Below are 19,680 nucleotides of genomic sequence, written 5' to 3'. Positions count from 1 at the left end.
AGCATCTGGAGTACCCTAGGCTATCAGGACTGGACCACTACAACCTATAGACAACAATCTAAGGTCTAGACCAGTCAATAGAATTTTATACCAGTGCTATTTAAGCTCTGTGGTACCAAGGGCAAAACCATTTTTCTGGCCTACATGATAGACGGCCAATAATGGAAGTCAGTTTTGACCTTTTTTAAACTGTGCACACTTTAAACCAGGGGCCCCCAACCACCGGGCCGTGGGCTGTGCTAAACTGGGTCACCTCTGGTCCCAATTACCTGTGATACCAACTCCACGACAACTGCTATGCGAAGCCCAGGAAGCTTTCTACTGATCGTGAAAAGGACCAAAGTACTTAAAGCTCTACATTAAGCGTCAGGGGATGTCAGCACTTAGGTGGGAGGGGGCTGGGCGCATCTAGTTGCAGGGAAACAAGCTCAGGTCTATACCCACCGCCCCTGGTCCTCGGAAAAATTGTCTTGCTTGAAACCGGTCCGTGGTGCAAAAAAAGTTGGAGACCACTGCTTTAAACCACACCCATGTTATCACAAGTGCTTTTAAGACCATAGCCACATTAATTGGTAACACAGCAAAAACCCAAATGGTTGGTGCTCACTGCAGGGATATCACCCTTCATTCTTATATAAAAGAAGTTTATTATGTCATATTAAGACAAATCTTTAAATCCATATGCCTCCCTTGTGCATAGCACATATAATGACTATTTCCAAATGCTAACAAACTCCCAGAACCCATAGAATAGTGTCACGACTGGCACCCTAAACCCAGAACCAACGTCAAGATCCCGGTCTCAGCTCGCTCTTCTGCCTATAGCAACCGCCTTTGGCTTCGGGAGGAGCCCTCAGCTACTCAGATGCCACCAGGTCTTAATGCGAGAGGAACAGGCCGAGGGTTCTGGGCAAGCAAAGGGGCCAAGTCGTAGCCAAGGGGAAGGCAGGGGGAAACAGCAGGAGTTGGTGGGGTAGAATACAAGCAAGGTCAAGTTGCAGGCAATTGGTCAGTCCAGGCAGAGTTCAAACAAGCTCAATAACAGGCAGGTCGGTAACAGAATCAGTAACAAAACACACCCAGGAACTATGACTATACGGGCACTGAATCACTGGGCGCAGGGGTTTTTATATTTGAATTTTAGCGCCAACGATGACGTCACGCGGTATGTCATCTTTTGCGCACATTACGAGGAGACCACTACCCGTGCGTCCCTGCTGCTGCCCCACTAGAACACCAGGTAATCTTACAAATAGTCACGTACAGTATTCTTATCTTACATTAGCTTAGCGCTTCTCCACAGAAACCATACTCCCATATAAAATCCATTTCAGTATTTATTAAACACTACACAGGGACATTCTTGATGCCTGACCAAAAAAAAAAAAAACAAGCCGATGCAGTCCCCGATCCAACTGAATTTTCTAACCTGGCCGATCGATATCCCGCCAATTTTTCAGGCCAGATATCAGTCGGGCAGGCCCCTCGTTTCTGCCCCTACATGGGCCGATAAGATGCCAAATCGGTTTAATGGACCGTTATCAGCAGCTACTATCGGCCCGTGTATGGGGACCTTTACTCGCGAGCCACAGTCAAATGTAAAAAGACTTGGAGAGCAACACAAGCACCATAAAAGTTCATGGAGGAGCCAAATAAGGGCCATGATTGGCTATTAAGCAGCCTCTATGCACCCTATCAGCTTACAGGGGCTTTATTTGGTAGTAAATCTTGTTTTAATTCAACCAAAACTTGCCCCCAAGTCAGGAATTCAAAAATAACTACCTGGTTTGGGGGCACTGAGAACAACATCCATATTCTATGTTCTCTACATTTAAGGGGTCCTAGTTTAGATGTTGGTTGGAAGGTTTCCACACTGCCTTGATTTGTATAAGCCAATGGCTCCCAAACTGTGGGGCTTGAAAGCGACCTGGAACCAGTTCGGGTGAAATTTAAGGTAAATGTCATGTGGAAAATCAAAGCTCTCTAATCTCTGTCAAAAGTTTTGCTAAAGTAACTATCCCTTGCATGATACATTTTGGTTTTACCACCATTTCTTTGGGGCACCATTGCCCCTCTTACTCTTGGGTACCCAGTAAAGGATAAAAGTGAACTTCTTCATTTGAATGACCAAGTAATCAGGAAATGAGGCAAAGCGGGACATCCTGCGGAAAAGAGAAACAGAGAGAATGTTGACAGCTGATGGGAGAGAATGAGATATGGGTGTAGACAGTATTTGCCCTATTTAACATTATTACTATGCTGATCCCAAGGGACCCGATACTGATCAGTTGCAGATTTAGCAATCAAATCTGCCTTCTCTTGCAGAATAAGTCAAAAGTACCACGATGTTCTAACTGTAACTAAGCAGATGTTCTACCATTTGGACACCGCTGGACTGGTGGAGATATCAGAGAAATTTACCCTTATATACAATTAAAATGCAGGAAATAAGGTTTTCTCTGCAGAAACTCCAAAGACAAAGTAAACCCAACTTTCCCAACTATTTGGCATTCTTTCTATATAAATAAGCATTCTATCCATTGTCCCTTGTTTCTGACCCTATTAACTCTTCCAACCTCTAACATCACCCTCTACAAGATTAGACTAGACCCCTCCACTTACCTGCATTGGATTTGGCCTAAAGGGTGGTTCTACAGAAATCATTGAGCAGCTCAGCAGCAGAAAATGCCTCCAAACATGATGTGGAATCTGTGCCCGGACTAGTTCGGGGGGAGGATGCTCACTTTCAGCCTGGAATCGGCATTGCTCATATGCAGACAGCTCCTCTGTGCAACACAACAAAAAAACATTTTGTAATGCATCACAAACTAAGCCCCATGCAACACTCCAAGCCACAGCCCACAGTCAAAACCTGCCCTGTTCTGTCTGATTTTAGCAGGGGGTTTATTTGGTTGACATGGACAGTGATTGTTATAGGTCTCCTGCTTGGCAAATACACACCCACCAGAATCTCGTCATAGCTCTATCACCAACCACAAATAAATATGTAAAGCACAGCTGTCTGCACAGAGAAAGGTGCACACACAGATGGAGCAGACTTTCTCTAAGGGCTCTGGCACACGGGGAGATTAGTCGCCCGCGACAAAACTCCCTGTTCGCGAGCGACTAATCTCCCCAAAATGCCATCCCACTGGCGAAAATGTAAATTGCCGGTGGGATTGCATACGCGGCGGCGCGATTTCAGTGAAATCGCGCAAGTTTCCTCTTGAGGCAACTTGCCGCCACGTATGCCATCCCACCGGCGATTTACATTTTCGCTGGTGGGATGGGAATCCGGGGAGATTAGTCGCCCGCGAACAGGGAGTTTTGTCACGGGCGACTAATCTCCCCGTGTGCCAGAGCCCTAACACCCTTGTTGGTGTTTGTGTGTCTCACTGTAATTATTTTACAGTCTCTAGTGACAACAGGTTAAAAAGCTCTCATTATATGTTATAATAAAGCACAGACCAAACATCATGATTCCCTGCCGTTTCCATATCCCTAGCTCACACTTATTGAGTGCAGCCTCCATGGGCCCAGGAAGATGCAGGATGTACTCAACCCTCTGTGTATACTTCACTTTCTCAGATACCAGACACTTAGGGGGCATTTACTAATGTACAATCTTTTTCAGTTTGTTTTTTTGCCAAAATCTTATTTTGTTGCGGTAAAAAAAATGATTTTGTCAAGACTTATTATGCGACAAAAACACACCAAATGCAAATATATCTAAAACATCTGAGTCTCCATTGCATAATGTAAATATCAGAGGGAAAAGTGGCAAGCCCTGCTGTCTGCAGGCAAATGCACGGCGCTTATGGAAGAATGGGAGTTTATTGCATGTACTGAAAATTATGATTTAACTGGTATCACTGAGACCCAGTGGGATGAAACATGTGACTGGGCTGTGACTTTATTTAGTAACACCCTTTTAATGAGGGGCAGAGGCAGTTTTGGACTGAGGCATCTGGGGCCCACAGACAGCTGCCACTTTAAGGGACCACCACCCCTAATGTCCTACCCCCTGCACAATTTGTTGTAACAGAGGAATGCTTGCCTTGGTACTTTGCCCATAGACCCTGCTGGTTGGCTGTGGTGTTTATACTTGCGCCTTCCTGCACAGAAAAAACTACATTTTGACACACACCCTCCGCCATCAGACTTTATTTATATGACAGATAAAATCTAGCAATGTACTGAATTTAGTAGTTAGCGGAGTATCACATCAGACTTTCCCATGCCACAGTCAGTGTGTACCTGTATCCCTGCAATGTGCATTGTGTCCCAGTGCCAGGGAGTTGCCTGTTAGTGGAAAATTCTGGGTATCCCTTCCCAACAAGTACCTTAAAGGAGAAGGAAAGGTAAAAACTAAGAAATCTTTATCAGAAAGGTCTTAAAGGAAAAGTAACACTAAAATTTTTTAGGAAGGAGTCGGGCAAGGATCGATCAATCGATCGTCACATAGTGGATGCTGCTTCTGCATCGCCGTATCGCCTTTTTTCAAATGACCGGAAGCCAAGTTTTAGCAGGTATTTTCTAATAAAGCAATCAAAATAATAAATGGTGTGCAGGATAGGGCAATTATTGGTGCAGGGTAGTGTTACTTTTCCTTTAATATCCACTGACGAGCCGTGTAACCAAATTTCACCTGAGGAAGGACCAGGTCCCTGGACCAACTTGTACTAAGAGCTATCTCCCATACCCCTGTATTCCCTCACTAGTACTAAGAGCTATCCCCCCTACCCCTGTATTCCCTCACTTGTACTGAGAGCTATCTCCCCTACCCCTGTATTCCCTCACTTGTACTGAGAGCTATCCCCCCTACCCCTGTATTCCCTCACTTGTACTGAGAGCTATCCCCCTACCCCTGTATTCCCTCACTTGTACTGAGAGCTATCCCCCTACCCCTGTATTCCCTCACTTGTACTGAGAGCTATCCCCCCTACCCCTGTATTCCCTCACTTGTACTGAGAGCTATCTCCCCTACCCCTGTATTCCCTCACTTGTACTGAGAGCTATCCCCCCTACCCCTGTATTCCCTCACTTGACTGAGAGCTATCTCCCCTACCCCTGTATTCCCTCACTTGTACTGAGAGCTATCTCCCATACCCCTGTTTCCCTCACTTGTACTGAGAGCTATCTCCCATACCCTGTATTCCCTCACTTGTACTGAGAGCTATCTCCCATACCCCTGTATTCCCTCACTTGTACTGAGAGCTATCCCCCTACCCTGTATTCCCTCACTTGTACTAAGAGCTATCTCCCTACCCCTGTATTCCCTCACTTGTACTGAGAGCTATCTCCCCTACCCCTGTATTCCCTCACCTTGTACTGAGAGCTATCTCCCTACCCCTGTATTCCCTCACTTGTACTGAGAGCTATCCCCCTACCCCTGTATTTCCTCACTGTACTGAGAGCTATCCCCTACCCCTGTATTCCCTCACTGTACTGAGAGCTATCCCCCTACCCCTGATCCCCACTTGTACTGAGAGCTATCCCCCCTACCCCTGTATCCCTCACTTGTACTGAGAGCTATCTCCCATACCCTGTATTCCCTCACTTGTACTGAGAGCTATCTCCCATAACCCTGTATTCCCTCACTTGTACTGAGAGCTATCTCCCCTACCCCTGTATTCCCTCACTTGTACTGAGAGCTATCTCCCCTACCCCTGTATTCCCTCACTTGTACTGAGAGCTATCCCCCCTACCCCTGTATTCCCTCACTTGTACTGAGAGCTATCTCCCATAACCCTGTATTCACTCACTTGTACTGAGAGCTATCTCCCCTACCCCTGTATTCCCTCACTTGTACTGAGAGCTATCTCCCATAACCCTGTATTCCCTCACTTGTACTGAGAGCTATCCCCCCTACCCCTGTATTCCCTCACTTGTACTGAGAGCTATCTCCCATAACCCTGTATTCCCTCACTTGTACTGAGAGCTATCTCCCCTACCCCTGTATTCCCTCACTTGTACTGAGAGCTATCCCCCTACCCCTGTATTCCCTCACTTGTACTGAGAGCTATCCCCCCTACCCCTGTATTCCCTCACTTGTACTGAGAGCTATCCCCCCTACCCTGTATTCCCTCACTTGTACTGAGAGCTATCCCCCCTACCCCTGTATCCCCTGTACTGAGAGCTATCCCCCTACCCCTGTATTCCCTCACTTGTACTGAGAGCTATCTCCCCTACCCCTGTATTCCCTCACTTGTACTGAGAGCTATCTCCCCTACCCCTGTATTCCCTCACTTGTACTGAGAGCTATCTCCCTACCCCTGTATTCCCTCACTTGTACTGAGAGCTATCTCCCCTACCCCTGTATTCCCTCACTTGTACTGAGAGCTATCTCCCCTACCCCTGTATTCCCTCACTTGTACTGAGAGCTATCCCCCCTACCCCTGTATTCCCTCACTTGTACTGAGAGCTATCCCCCCTACCCCTGTATTCCCTCACTTGTACTGAGAGCTATCCCCCCTACCCCTGTATTCCCTCACTTGCTAAATACCCACCCAACCCCATAGCATATGCGCTCTGCTAATTTTTTCTAGATTTCTGTGTAATTCCACTTCTGTAACAAGATTTAAGGGTCTAAATACCTTCTTTATGGGAAAAAGTGGATCAAGGGCCCACCCCCCACACTAATCTGCCCCCGCACTACTTCTCTAGCCCCTACTGATTACTGGCCAGCAGCAATCCGGCCCACACACCAACCTGCCCGGTGAAATACGGTCCAACAGGACTAGGGCCCACCCCCCGCACTAATCTGCCCCCGCACTACTTCTCTAGCCCCTACTGATTACTGGCCAGCAGCAATCCGGCCCACACACCAACCTGCCCGGTGAAATACGGTCCAACAGGACTAGGGCCCACCCCCCGCACTAATCTGCCCCCGCACTACTTCTCTAGCCCCTACTGATTACTGGCCAGCAGCAATCCGGCCCACACACCAACCTGCCTGGTGAAATAAGGTCCAACAGGACTAGGGCCCACCGGGTTTTTATCCAATGCCCTGTTGGAGCCATTCCAACCCCATACCCCAATATCCCAGTTTGGGTGCCAGTGTGTATGTGCTATTTGCTGATCCCCAAGATGGCTGCTGGGAGCAGAAGGGACACAGCTAAAGGAGGAGGCGCTGCTGCTAAAACTAAACATTTACTTTTCATTTAAATAAAAATGTATACAATATATTCACTCAAAATGTTATTATTGCCTCATTCATTAAGCTAAAGCTATCATAACAAGGCAAATGTGAGGTAAAAACTTTTTTATATATAAGATATAAATTAATGTTTGTTTGATCAGTGTTTTACTTTAATGTTAATGAGGCTTTTTGCACCTATTGTTCCCCCAGAGGTGGGAAATGGAGACTGGGTGAAACAAAACATAAGAGCTTAGAATTTATCTGACAGGGTTACACTGAGCTTTACTCCATTTTAAAAATGGCGGAGACAAAATTCAAGAAAGAATGTTGTCAAATATCCTCCCTGAGACTGCTCATTCCTGACAGCACTCTCACAATTCAAATGTGATAGGCGAGAGCCTTACAGTCAATTTAAAGCCACATAACCTCAAAACCAGAGTTGCCTTAACTGTGCCAATTGCCAGAGAATGCTTGTACCAGACATTGCTGTATCTTTCTGAAAAGCCTGTGAGCCCAAGGTTACTGACTGCTTCCTGGCACATATAGGAAAGAAGCAACTCTGCTTAATTTGACCTATTACCTATCATAATGAATGTACTTCTTGATCATGGATAAGGTTATTCACAACCCTATACATATATATATATATATATATATATATATATATATATAGTTCACAAAAGCACCAACAACACCAGGAATTTTAGTGAAAATACAAGTATGTTCTAGTAGGAACCTAAGGGTGAAGACACACGGAGCTACTAGTAGCTGCTACTTCTACGGGCTACTAAAATAGACAACGCTGATCATTTACTGATAAACATGTTTTAGCAAAGGCAATTCTCAGCATTGTCTATGGCAGGGGTTTTTTTGGCGTTTAGTAGCCATGGAAAAGTAGCCGCTACTAGTAGTTCTGTGTGTCTTCACCCTAAAGCCAACATTACAAGGCAAGCCCACCCTAATCACAATCAGATATAAATAGCCCACCCTAGATTGACCAAGGAAGTGGCATCATCTCAGTAAGCATAAAGACAATTAGGGGCACATTAACTAAACAATTTTGAAAAAAAAAGATGATTTTGTTTGAGATTTGCGAATGGGTTTTTGTCAGTACACAATTTTTCATATATTTTTTCCCAGATAAATTTGAGGTTTTTTTTTAATATAACTCCCATACTCACCAGGTGGCTGTTCAGGGGGCCTGGTGTCAACAAGGCCCAGTAAAGCTGTTTGGCATAAAAATGTTTAGATGATTTTGTGGAGTTGGTAATTTCTGGGGTCCCCAGGAGCTGCCCCAGACTTTTCCAGGGAACTGAATGTCAAGTCATTCACATGCAGTAAATCTAAGAAATGAACAATACTGAAAAGAACAATTAGTGGAACTGAGCAAAAATAGGGGCTTTGTGTTATAAAAGTGAAAAACATGAGAGAGAATTGAGACAGAGAGATGGAGCCCAGGGGCTCCCAGTATAATAATGATAATAATGATAATAACGATTATACTGGGAGCAAACCAAGGGGTTGGTGGGTACAGAGCCTGTGCTACAGAACCGTATGGGCCTCAAGCTGAACTGGCACTGAATCTCATAATTATACTCGCCTGTGTCTGATAGGAAGGAACTGGAGGGGCAGATACAGGGATTAGTGGGTAACACAAGATTGCTTTCCTGGAACTGCAGAAAGAACTACCCCAGTTCTACCCACCAGTGATGCCAAGCTGCCAACTCTGTTTCTCCATATATCAGACTCACACTGGCTGGGTATAACTGGGCATGGGCAAAAATCTCCTGCAAATTCCCCCCTAGGTAGTGATGGGGTACAGCAGCCCCCCGGTGTTACTGAGCAACAAGTCCCGGCACTCACTGAGGCCAATAATCCGCCATTATATATGTAACCCTTTCTTGGCTGTAACCAAGTACACGCGACTCGATCCTTCAGGATGGGCCTTCGCTATGTGGGAGTAACCAAACGGAGCTATGGTGTAGTGCAACTACAACCCACTGTGGCTGTGTGCAGTGCAGAGTAACACATGGGCGCCAGAAGGTTCTTGCAGTTGAACAGTAGAACTGGTTTATTGTCAGAGACAGTGAATGTGCAGGGTTATAGCAATGCTTGCACAGAAGGTAGAAAGATATGGTGTATAGCCCACCCCAGCCGGGGGGCAGAGCACTACATGTCCCGGGCGGGTTGGGCTTCAGCTGTTTTACTCGCTCTTATACACAATATCCGTGGGAATGTGACTCCCCCTCACAGGGGCCAAACACAGAGCGGCATCACTGCCCCAACAACTCCCATTTATAGCCCTTACATCTCTCTGTCACACTGGGAATTGTAGGGAAGGGACAGGGGCACAGGGCTGAATCCCGGCTGCACCGAATAAACTTACAGCTTTATCCCATCAAACAGCCCCATTGCCCCGGGATTTGGCGCCAGTCCCTCAGCTAACCCTGAGCATCAGGCGGGACATCACTAGGGAGGCGGGACATCACTAGGGAGGCGGGGCCACACTCTGACAGCAGCGAGTTTTCTCCAGTCACGATGTTCGGAGGGCTCCGCCCCGCACTGTTATTCAATAGGGAGCGGGGAGTGGCCCCAGTCAGAGGCTCCGCCAATCAGGGTTGCGATAGTCTGTCCTTGTCCCACAAGCAACATGGCGGCCTGCGGAAGGTTACTGGCATCGTGGGTGCGTAGTATGTACAAGTGTGTGGGCATTGGCAGGCAGGGGGGGTATGTACAAGTGTGTGGGCATTGGCAGGCAGGGGGGGTATGTACAAGTGTGCGGGCATTGGCAGGCAGGGGGGGTATGTACAAGTGTGCGGGCATTGGCAGGCAGGGGGGGTATGTACAAGTGTGCGGGCATTGGCAGGCAGGGGGGGTATGTACAAGTGTGTGGGCATTGGCAGGCAGGGGGGTATGTACAAGTGTGTGGGCATTGGCAGGCAGGGGGGGTATGTACAAGTGTGTGGGCATTGGCAGGCAGGGGGGTATGTACAAGTGTGTGGGCATTGGCAGGCAGGGGGGGTATGTACAGGTGTGGGGCATTGGCAGGCAGGGGGGGTATGTACAAGTGTGTGGGCATTGGCAGGCAGGGGGGGTATGTACAGGTGTGCGGGCATTGGCAGGCAGGGGGGGTATGTACAAGTGTGCGGGCATTGGCAGGCAGGGGGGGTATGTACAGGTGTGTGGGCATTGGCAGGCTGGGGGGTATGTACAAGTGTGCGGGCATTGGCAGGCAGGGGGGTATGTACAAGTGTGCGGGCATTGGGCAGGCAGGGGGTATGTACAAGTGTGCGGGCATTGGCAGGCAGGGGGGGTATGTACAAGTGTGCGGGCATTGGCAGGCAGGGGGGTATGTACAAGTGTGCGGGCATTGGCAGGCAGGGGGGTATGTACAAGTGTGCGGGCATTGGCAGGCAGGGGGGTATGTACAAGTGTGCGGGCATTGGCAGGCAGGGGGGGTATGTACAAGTGTGCGGGCATTGGCAGGCAGGGGGGGTATGTACAGGTGTGTGGGCATTGGCAGGCAGGGGGGTATGTACAGGTGTGTGGGCATTGGCAGGCAGGGGGGTATGTACAAGTGTGCGGGCATTGGCAGGCAGGGGGGGTATGTACAAGTGTGTGGGCATTGGCAGGCAGGGGGGGTATGTACAAGTGTGTGGGTGGGCATTGGCAGGCAGGGGGGGTATGTACAAGTGTGCGGGCATTGGCAGGCAGGGGGTATGTACAAGTGTGCGGGCATTGGCAGGCAGGGGGTATGTACAAGTGTGCGGGCATTGGCAGGCAGGGGGTATGTACAAGTGTGCGGGCATTGGCAGGCAGGGGGGGTATGTACAAGTGTGCGGGCATTGGCAGGCAGGGGGGGTATGTACAAGTGTGGGCATTGGCAGGCAGGGGTATGTACAAGTGTGCGGGCATTGGCAGGCAGGGGGGTATGTACAAGTGTGCGGGCATTGGCAGGCAGGGGGTATGTACAAGTGTGCGGGCATTGGCAGGCAGGGGGGGTATGTACAAGTGTGCGGGCATTGGCAGGCAGGGGGTATGTACAAGTGGGCATGCAGGGGGTATGTACAAGTGTGCGGGCATTGGCGGGCAGGGGGGGTATGTACAGGTGGGCATGCAGGGGGTATGTACAAGTGTGCGGGCATTGGCGGGCAGGGGGGGTATGTACAGGTGGGCATGCAGGGAGGGTATGTACAAGTGCGGGCATTGGCAGGCAGGGGGGGTATGTACAGGTGGGCATGCAGGGGGGGTATGTACAAGTGTGTGGGCATTGGCGGGCAGGTGGGGTATGTACAGGTGTGCGGGCATCCCTTATAAGGTGCTGGGTTGCAGTGACCGGGAGAATGAAGTAAAATGAAGTTTAAATCATTCTGATCGCACCCCCACCCCCTGCCCTTATGTGGCACATTCCCCCTCCAGTACTCTATAGGGGGGTAGAAAAGAACTATTATTATTCTTGTGCCCTTGAAATTGTCATTTACTGCTCTGCACCCTTGGTGTTAGTTGTAGTTCTACAAGACCTGAGACAAGAGCAGCCCTGGAGACTTGGGGCCCAAGGACCCTTTAATTAAACAGAACTGATCCATTTTCTGCTGTGACCTTTATATAATGTGACGGATCAGCCCTTCTGCTGCCGCCTGGCTGGTACAAACCTTCCCTGATGCCAATGTTATTAATAGAGCGAAAGGGTAAAAATCGCAGAAAAAGGTGGCGCCCCCTGCTGCTCGGTACTAGCAGTACAAGTGGGGGCAATTAAGGGTATCTGTGAGCACAGTGCTGTCCAGTGTCTGCGGCTGCATATAGCATTGACCGTACTACAAAAGGGCCACCATTAGAAATAACAGGGTCCTAGGTAATTAACTGCCTGCCTAGGCTATTTAGGGGTGGGCCCTGCCAACTAAATAGAGAATAAAAGCCCCTCAGTAGATCACAATGCCCTATTATGCCCACCCATATTTCTCCCAGGGCAGGAACAAAGTGCCTCTAGGGCAATGGGACATTTCCTTAATTAGGCGCAATGGGCAATAGGAATAGCAGCTAAAGTGCCTGTGTGTGGGAAATTGCATTAACCCCACTTGTGCCCTGTGTAGGTGCGTCGCAGCGGCCGTCTCGCTGGCTCTCCTGTGCTGAGAAATGCGGCAGCCGCAACACCTTCCCGTTGTGCCATTCACAAACTCCAGTTCAGCACCAGTAAGTGTTACGGGGGATATTCCCAGAGGGAATGATATATAAATATCTGCTACGGGATGTTACTGGGTTTAGCTATAATAAGAGACTGGGCTCAGAGCCATTCCCACTCTTCCTTCTAAATGCCCTGTGTTGTTGGGATGCACTTACCCCTCACAGGGTGATTGTGAGCGTCTAGTTGCCGTGGCAAATATGGCTCCATGCATGGGCAAAAATTGCTCTAATTCCTCCCCCCTATTGGCTGCGATTTGCCATGCAGCACTTTTCGGCTCAGGGTCCTACACTGTCTCATTCTCTTATTAATTGCGCACTCTAAAGGGGTAGTTCACCTTTAAATTACATTTTTTTTGTGGTTTTTAAATGATCTTGTTCAGCAGTTTTCCCTGTTTGGAATTTAGGTAGCTGCGTGGTTGCTAAGGTCAGATTTGCCCTAGCAACCAGGCAGTGGTTTCAGTGACAGATTGGTAGAAAGCAGAGACCTGAATAGATGTGTAATAACAAGTAGAAATAGAATTGTAACACTAAAGAGCCATCATTTTTTTGACAAATTAACTTAGAGGTGAGCTTTCCCTTTAATTTGTGCTACCTGCTTTATAGGAACCAGGAAGTTAAGGAAGCAAAATAATTTCATTTTGTTTTTTGTTTGTTTTTTAACAGGTTCCGTGCGGTTCCTTCCTGCCGTTACCCAGCATGCTCCACATTTTAAAGGCACCGCAGTAGTCAATGGGGAGTTTAAAGAGCTGAGCCTGGAAGACTATAAGGGCAAATACTTGGTTCTTTTCTTCTACCCTTTGGACTTGTAAGTCCCACTTTAGCCTATGTAAGCTAAGCGCTGGTTGGTTGCAGTTCTGGACCAGGGCAGATATTTGCCTTTATTTTTAGACCAGTGTAAGCTAAGCGCTGGTTGGTTGCAGTTCTGGACCAGGGCAGATATTTGCCTTTATTTTTAGACCAGTGTAAGCTAAGCGCTGGTTGGTTGCAGTTCTAGACCAGGGCAGATATTTGCCTTTATTTTAAGACCAGTGTAAGCTAAGCGCTGGTTGGTTGCAGTTCTAGACCAGGACAGATATTTGCCTTTATTTTTAGACCAGTGTAAGCTAAGCGCTGGTTGGTTGCAGTTCTGGACCAGGGCAGATATTTCCTTTATTTTAAGACCAGTGTAAGCTAAGCGCTGGTTGGTTGCAGTTCTAGACCAGGGCAGATATTTGCCTTTATTTTAAGACCAGTGTAAGCTAAGCGCTGGTTGGTTGCAGTTCTAGACCAGGACAGATATTTGCCTTTATTTTTAGACCAGTGTAAGCTAAGCGCTGGTTGGTTGCAGTTCTGGACCAGGGCAGATATTTTCCTTTATTTTTAGACCAGTGTAAGCTAAGCGCTGGTTGGTTGCAGTTCTGGACCAGGGCAGATATTTTCCTTTATTTTTAGACCAGTGTAAGCTAAGCGCTGGTTGGTTGCAGTTCTGGACCAGGGCAGATATTTGCCTTTATTTTTAGACCAGTGTAAGCTAAGCGCTGGTTGGTTGCAGTTCTGGACCAGGGAAGATATTTGCCTTTATTATTAACCAGTGATTTTCCTCGTAACCAAATGGAAGTCATTATACAGTTGGGTCAATGCCAGTTCAATAGATGATGAAACCGATTAAATAGTAACCCATTGATTACAAAAGTTCTTTGCTTCACAGAGCTCAAAGGGCCCTGAACTGGACACAGACTCATTCTAACACAAATGTAGCTGCAGTTGTTTTTTCCTGCCCGGTGAAATGATAAATAGGCAGGGGGTTGGTCACAGGCTGGCCTTGCTGGTGTTCAGCTTGTATCCAGGCTTCCAAGGCTGATTAGCAACAATGCAGGGAACACCCTTAGTATTGGCAGTATCTTTGCACTCCAGCTTGTCCTGCCTGGGCCCTGTCTGGCCTCCCTATTAGTCTGTACTGCTCTTCCACAAGTTAATATATATTATAGAATGGGCAGTTTTAGGGTGAAGACACACAGGGCTACTAGTAGCAGCTACTTGTCACAGCTACTAAAATAGACAATGCTGATCATTTTCTGATAATTGTTTCTACATGTGTTTAGCAGAGGCAATTCTCAGTATTGTCTATGGCAGGGGATTTTTCTGGCGTTTAGTAGCCATGAAAAAGTAAGTGCTACTAGTAGCTCCGTGTGTCTTCACCCCTACGGGTAAAGACACAGCAGTAGCAGCTACTTCTCACGGCTACTAAAACAGACAATGCTGATCATTTACTGATAATTGTCTCTACGTGTGTTTAGCAGAGGCAATTCTCAGTATTGTCTATGGCAGGGGATTTTCTGGCATTTAGTAGCCATGAAAAAGTAAGTGCTACTAGTAGCTCCGTGTGTCTTCACCCCTACGGGTAAAGACACAGCAGTAGCAGCTACTTCTCACGGCTACTAAAACAGACAATGCTGATCATTTACTGATAATTGTCTCTACGTGTGTTTAGCAGAGGCAATTCTCAGTATTGTCTATGGCAGGGGATTTTCTGGCGTTTAGTAGCCATGAAAAAGTAAGTGCTACTAGTAGCTCCGTGTGTCTTCACCCCTACGGGTAAAGACACAGCAGTAGCAGCTACTTCTCACGGCTACTAAAACAGACAATGCTGATCATTTACTGATAATTGTCTCTACGTGTGTTTAGCAGAGGCAATTCTCAGTATTGTCTATGGCAGGGGATTTTCTGGCATTTAGTAGCTGCTACTAGTAGCTCTGTGTGTCTTCACCCGTGAACAACTTTTCAATTGGTCTTTATTATTTATAGTCTTTGAATTATTTGCCTTCTTTTTCTAACTCTTTGCAGCTTTCAAATGGGGGTCACTGACCCTGGCAGCCTAGAAAACATTTGCTCTGTGAAGCTACAGTTTAACTTTTATGTTATTTTTTTTATAACTTGTTTTTCTATTCAGGCCCCTCTCCTATTCATATTCACCCGTCTCTCATTCAAACTACTCCCTGGTTGCTAAGGTAATTTGATCCCTAGCAACCAGATAGCTTTTGAAATTCCAAACTGGAGATTTGCTGAACAAGAAGTAAAATGATAAAAAAAAAACTATAAATAATGAAAAATAAAGACCAATGGCAAATTGTCTCATACTAAAGTTGAATTTGAAGGTGAACAACCCCTTTAAGAAACTTTGAAAGCACCGTTTTTTCAGTTCAGTTGATTGGTGCTAATCCTTCTGGAACTCTGTAAAACCTGGAATTTTAATGAGCAGGATCTGGATTCCAAAGATAAAGAAGCATTTGTTGCTTAATCTGTGCAGCACCCTGAGCCCAATATCAGAATAAATCTATATGGATTTAACATTATTATTATTTTTTTTTTTTTTTAGCACTTTTGTGTGTCCCACTGAGATTGTGGCTTTCAGTAACAAGGCAAATGAATTTCATGATGTAAACTGTGAGGTTGTGGCAGTGTCTGTGGATTCTCACTTCTGTCACCTTGCATGGACCAACACACCAAGAAAGGTATTTTATTGTTTCATCATTCCCATCAGTCCCTGCCCAGTGAGCTTACAATCTAAGGTCCCTATCACATTCCCATCAGTCCCTGCCCCAGTGAGCTTACAATCTAAGGTCCCTATCACATTCCCATCAGTCCCTGCCCCAGTGAGCTTACAATCTAAGGTCCCTATCACATTCCCATCATTCCCTGCCCCAGTGAGCTTACAATCTAAGGTCCCTATCCCATTCCCATCAGTCCCTGCCCCAGTGAGCTTACAATCTAAGGTCCCTATCACATTCCCATCAGCCCCTGCCCCAGTGAGCTTACAATCTAAGGTCCCTATCACATTCCCATCAGCCCCTGCCCCAGTGAGCTTACAATCTAAGGTCCCTATCACATTCCCATTAGTTTCTGCCCCAGTCACTCTTAGTCGCATTCTTTGTCTTTAACACTAAGTGTTGTATATTTATAGGTTTTTACAAAAAAACTTATGCTGTGGAGCTTAAACCAGAATTTCTTTTTATCATGTCCTATAGCTTAATATGACCTTGGGCGAGGTGTGTTGAACTGGGCTTGTTGCATTGCCTTGAGTTTGGTGTAGAGTTTTTGCAACCTGTTCAGCTTTGGCATATGGGAATTGTAGTTCAGCAACTACTGGAGGGCTGCAGGTTGAAGTTCTGTGATATGAAATATGTTGGCGCTTTATAAATTATATTAATAGGAAAAATGTTTTTCGTTTTGTTCGTGTAGAGTGGAGGACTGGGTCAGATGAACATCCCCCTGCTGTCTGACTTGAATAAACAAATCTCCCGTGATTATGGGGTTCTGCTGGAGACTCCGGGCATTGCTCTAAGGTAAGACTCGCTGATGTTCGGTGTTCCCAACATTCCTAGCAGCCTGGAATTAACTCCTTACTAGGAAACAGGGAAGGTGCCCCATAAACACATTTAATCAGTCATCAACGATTTGGCTTTATACTGTGCGTGCACTTTTATCAAACCTGATCCATTTCCTTAGGGGGCTTTTTATTATTGATCCCAATGGAATAATCAAGCACATGAGTGTGAATGACCTTCCCGTTGGAAGGAGCGTAGAGGAGACCTTGCGACTAGTGAAGGCTTTTCAGTTTGTGGAGACGCACGGTGAAGTCTGTCCGGCCAACTGGACCCCTGACTCACCAACAGTAAGTACTCGTCTAATCCATCTACTTACCATAAAGATAGTGGTACAAATATATTGATATGTTGGATTGAGGTTGCAGCAGTCTGTGTGGCCAACAGAAGGAGTTTCAGCTCCATCATCAAAACACTTCTCTGTCATGTTTCTGGTTTGGTCATGAAGCTATCGTGCTGTATGCTAGAGTTCTGGCACCATCTCAGTGTCTAAAAATGCACAAACTTACAGGAACAATAACACCAAAAGTAAAAGTAAAGCCCTGGGGGAAGCCATTCCGCACTGGTACAAATGGGGTGTTTGCTACAGAAACCCTACTATAGTTTATATAAATACCCCGCTGTGTAGCCCTGGGGGCAGCCATTCCTGCACTGGTACAGCTGGGGTGTTTGCTACAGAAACCCTACTATAATTTATATAAATACCCCGCTGTGTAGCCCCGGGGGCAGCCATTCCTGCACCGGTACAGCTGGGGTGTTTGCTACAGAAACCCTACTATAGTTTATATAAATACCCCACTGTGTAGCCCCGGGGGCAGCCATTCCTGCACTGGTACAGCTGGGGTGTTTGCTACAAAACTAGGTCTTGTACAATTTTATTGGTGCGTGTATGGCAGCTTTAGTCCTGGCTAGCTCAGGATGGGTGCACTTTCCCTCAGATTAACATAACTAGAACCTGGGGGCAATAAGTTTAATTTTCTTTACATTTTGAGCATCTGTAATAACCTGCTAATTTATTGGTGTTCGCCTAGGGGGCGCCACTTGAAATTTGAAAGAGAACAACTGGAACGGGACATAATGGTTATGGCTGCATGAAATAGCCTTTACTGCAGGGGTAGTGGGAACTAATTCAAAAATGTAAATGGACCAGATAAAATCAGTTTTATTAAATGGCTTTATATTGGGATGTGCCTTTTCTGCTCAGTTTTAAACCTTGCTGCCGCTGAGATCATCTGATCAGTATAATGCAGAACCTGTACTGCTATGACTTTATCTGGCACTGACACTCCTGTGCAGCTTACTTATTACTCCTTATCATAAAATCTGATATGATAAACCCTTATCATAAATTTGAAGATTAAAGTAGGAAATGGCCATTTTGGGCACCCAAATCTGCTATATTGGAGAGCCCCCCCCCCCCCCCCAAGACTAGCAATGCAGTCACCTGACAAGCATCCAACACAACCTTGTGTATCCAGTCTAAACTAGGAGACAAAATAGGCCAATAAATAGTGACTGTCTGTGGCACCTTACAGCCCCCCTGGCATTCCCAGTACCCAGAGGCACAAACAGCCCCCCCCCCCAGCCCAATAAATAGTGACTGTCTGTGGCACCTTACAGCCCCCCTGGCATTCCCAGTACCCAGAGGCACAAACAGCCCCCCCAGCCCAATAAATAGTGACTGTCTGTGGCACCTTACAGCCCCCTGGCATTCCCAGTACCCAGAGGCACAAACAGCCCCCCCCCAGCCCAATAAATAGTGACTGTCTGTGGCACCTTACAGCAGCCCCACAGATTGCCAGTCCGGCCTGCTTTGTATCATTACCCAAACTACTGCCTCTTCTCTTTTTTTTTCTGTCTAACTCTCTACTTCTCTTTCCCTTACAGATAAAACCCAGTCCGGAAGGATCCAAAGACTACTTTGAGAAAGTGCACTGACGCCCGGAAGGCTGTGAATTCCCCAATGAAAGTTCATTCAGATGATTTGAGTTTCCAATCAAGGCAAATAATAATACATTTTGTGTAGTTGAACATCAAACCTTAGCTGCCCTGGCTAATACCCAGAGATCAATGGCATTGTCTAGGCCAATGATTCTGATTTTCACTGGTCCAAAACCCTCTAATTGATCAATGTGGAATATCCAGAAATCCGGCCTTCTTTAAAGACACTGAATATAAAAGTAGCAGCCTGGGGCGCACGTGAGAACTGATATGCTAACAGCACTTAATCTTTAGAATAAAGGATCAATTCAATGTATGAGGCCCTTTCTTTTAAATGCTGCACCCAACAGATTGGGCTCACGTGGAACATATTCAAGGGGACGCCATCCTGAATTGGAAGTCGTATTGCAGCTGTTAACATGGCGCACCACTGGGTTTGTGAGAGGCCAGTGGGGTAGTAGTGCAGCAATCTGTGTTTTCTGGCAAATGCCAGAGGGGCTGCTTTAAGGTGTCACAGACAGTCACTATTTATTGGGCTGGGGGGGCTGTTTGTGCCTCTGGGTACTGGGAATGCCAGGGGGGCTGTAAGGTGTCACAGACAGTCACTATTTATTGGGCTGGGGGGGCTGTTTGTGCCTCTGGGTACTGGGAATGCCAGGGGGGCTGTAAGGTGTCACAGACAGTCCACTATTTATTGGGCTGGGGGGGCTGTTTGTGCCTCTGGGTACTGGGAATGCCAGGGGGGCTGTAAGGTGCCACAGACAGTCACTATTTATTGGGCTGGGGGGGGCTGTTTGTGCCTCTGGGTACTGGGAATGCCGGGGGGGCTGTAAGGTGCCACAGACAGTCACTATTTATTGGGCTGGGGGGGCTGTTTGTGCCTCTGGGTACTGGGAATGCCAGGGGGGCTGTAAGGTGCCACAGACAGTCACTATTTATTGGGCTGGGGGGCTGTTTGTGCCTCTGGTACTGGGAATGCCAGGGGGGCTGTAAGGTGCCACAGACAGTCACTATTTATTGGGCTGGGGGGGCTGTTTGTGCCTCTGGTACTGGGAA

At 47.0% G+C, this 19,680-nt stretch overlaps 1 protein-coding gene and 1 long non-coding RNA gene across 2 annotated transcripts; one reads left to right on the top strand and one right to left on the bottom strand.

Moving 5' to 3' along the window:
- Positions 1 to 1,747: 1,747 nt before the first annotated feature.
- On the bottom strand, positions 1,748 to 9,659 carry LOC101733461. The gene is made up of 4 exons (XR_208754.4): positions 9,528 to 9,659; positions 8,323 to 8,501; positions 2,623 to 2,786; positions 1,748 to 2,162 (listed from the first exon to the last, which is right to left on the bottom strand). It is a non-coding gene; the product is annotated as an uncharacterized LOC101733461 (long non-coding RNA).
- A 127-nt stretch (positions 9,660 to 9,786) lies between these two features.
- Positions 9,787 to 18,936, top strand: prdx3 (peroxiredoxin 3). The gene is given in 7 exon segments (NM_001030437.1): positions 9,787 to 9,824; positions 12,232 to 12,331; positions 12,986 to 13,127; positions 15,678 to 15,813; positions 16,541 to 16,644; positions 16,808 to 16,973; positions 18,571 to 18,936. Coding segments are annotated over 7 exon segments (732 nt in total). The 5' UTR covers positions 9,787 to 9,791; the 3' UTR covers positions 18,622 to 18,936.
- Positions 18,937 to 19,680: the final 744 nt, after the last annotated feature.

Source organism: Xenopus tropicalis, chromosome 7, assembly GCF_000004195.4.
Source record: "Xenopus tropicalis strain Nigerian chromosome 7, UCB_Xtro_10.0, whole genome shotgun sequence".
NCBI classification, from domain to species: Eukaryota; Metazoa; Chordata; class Amphibia; order Anura; family Pipidae; genus Xenopus; species Xenopus tropicalis.
This window is presented reverse-complemented; position numbering and strand designations above follow the sequence as displayed.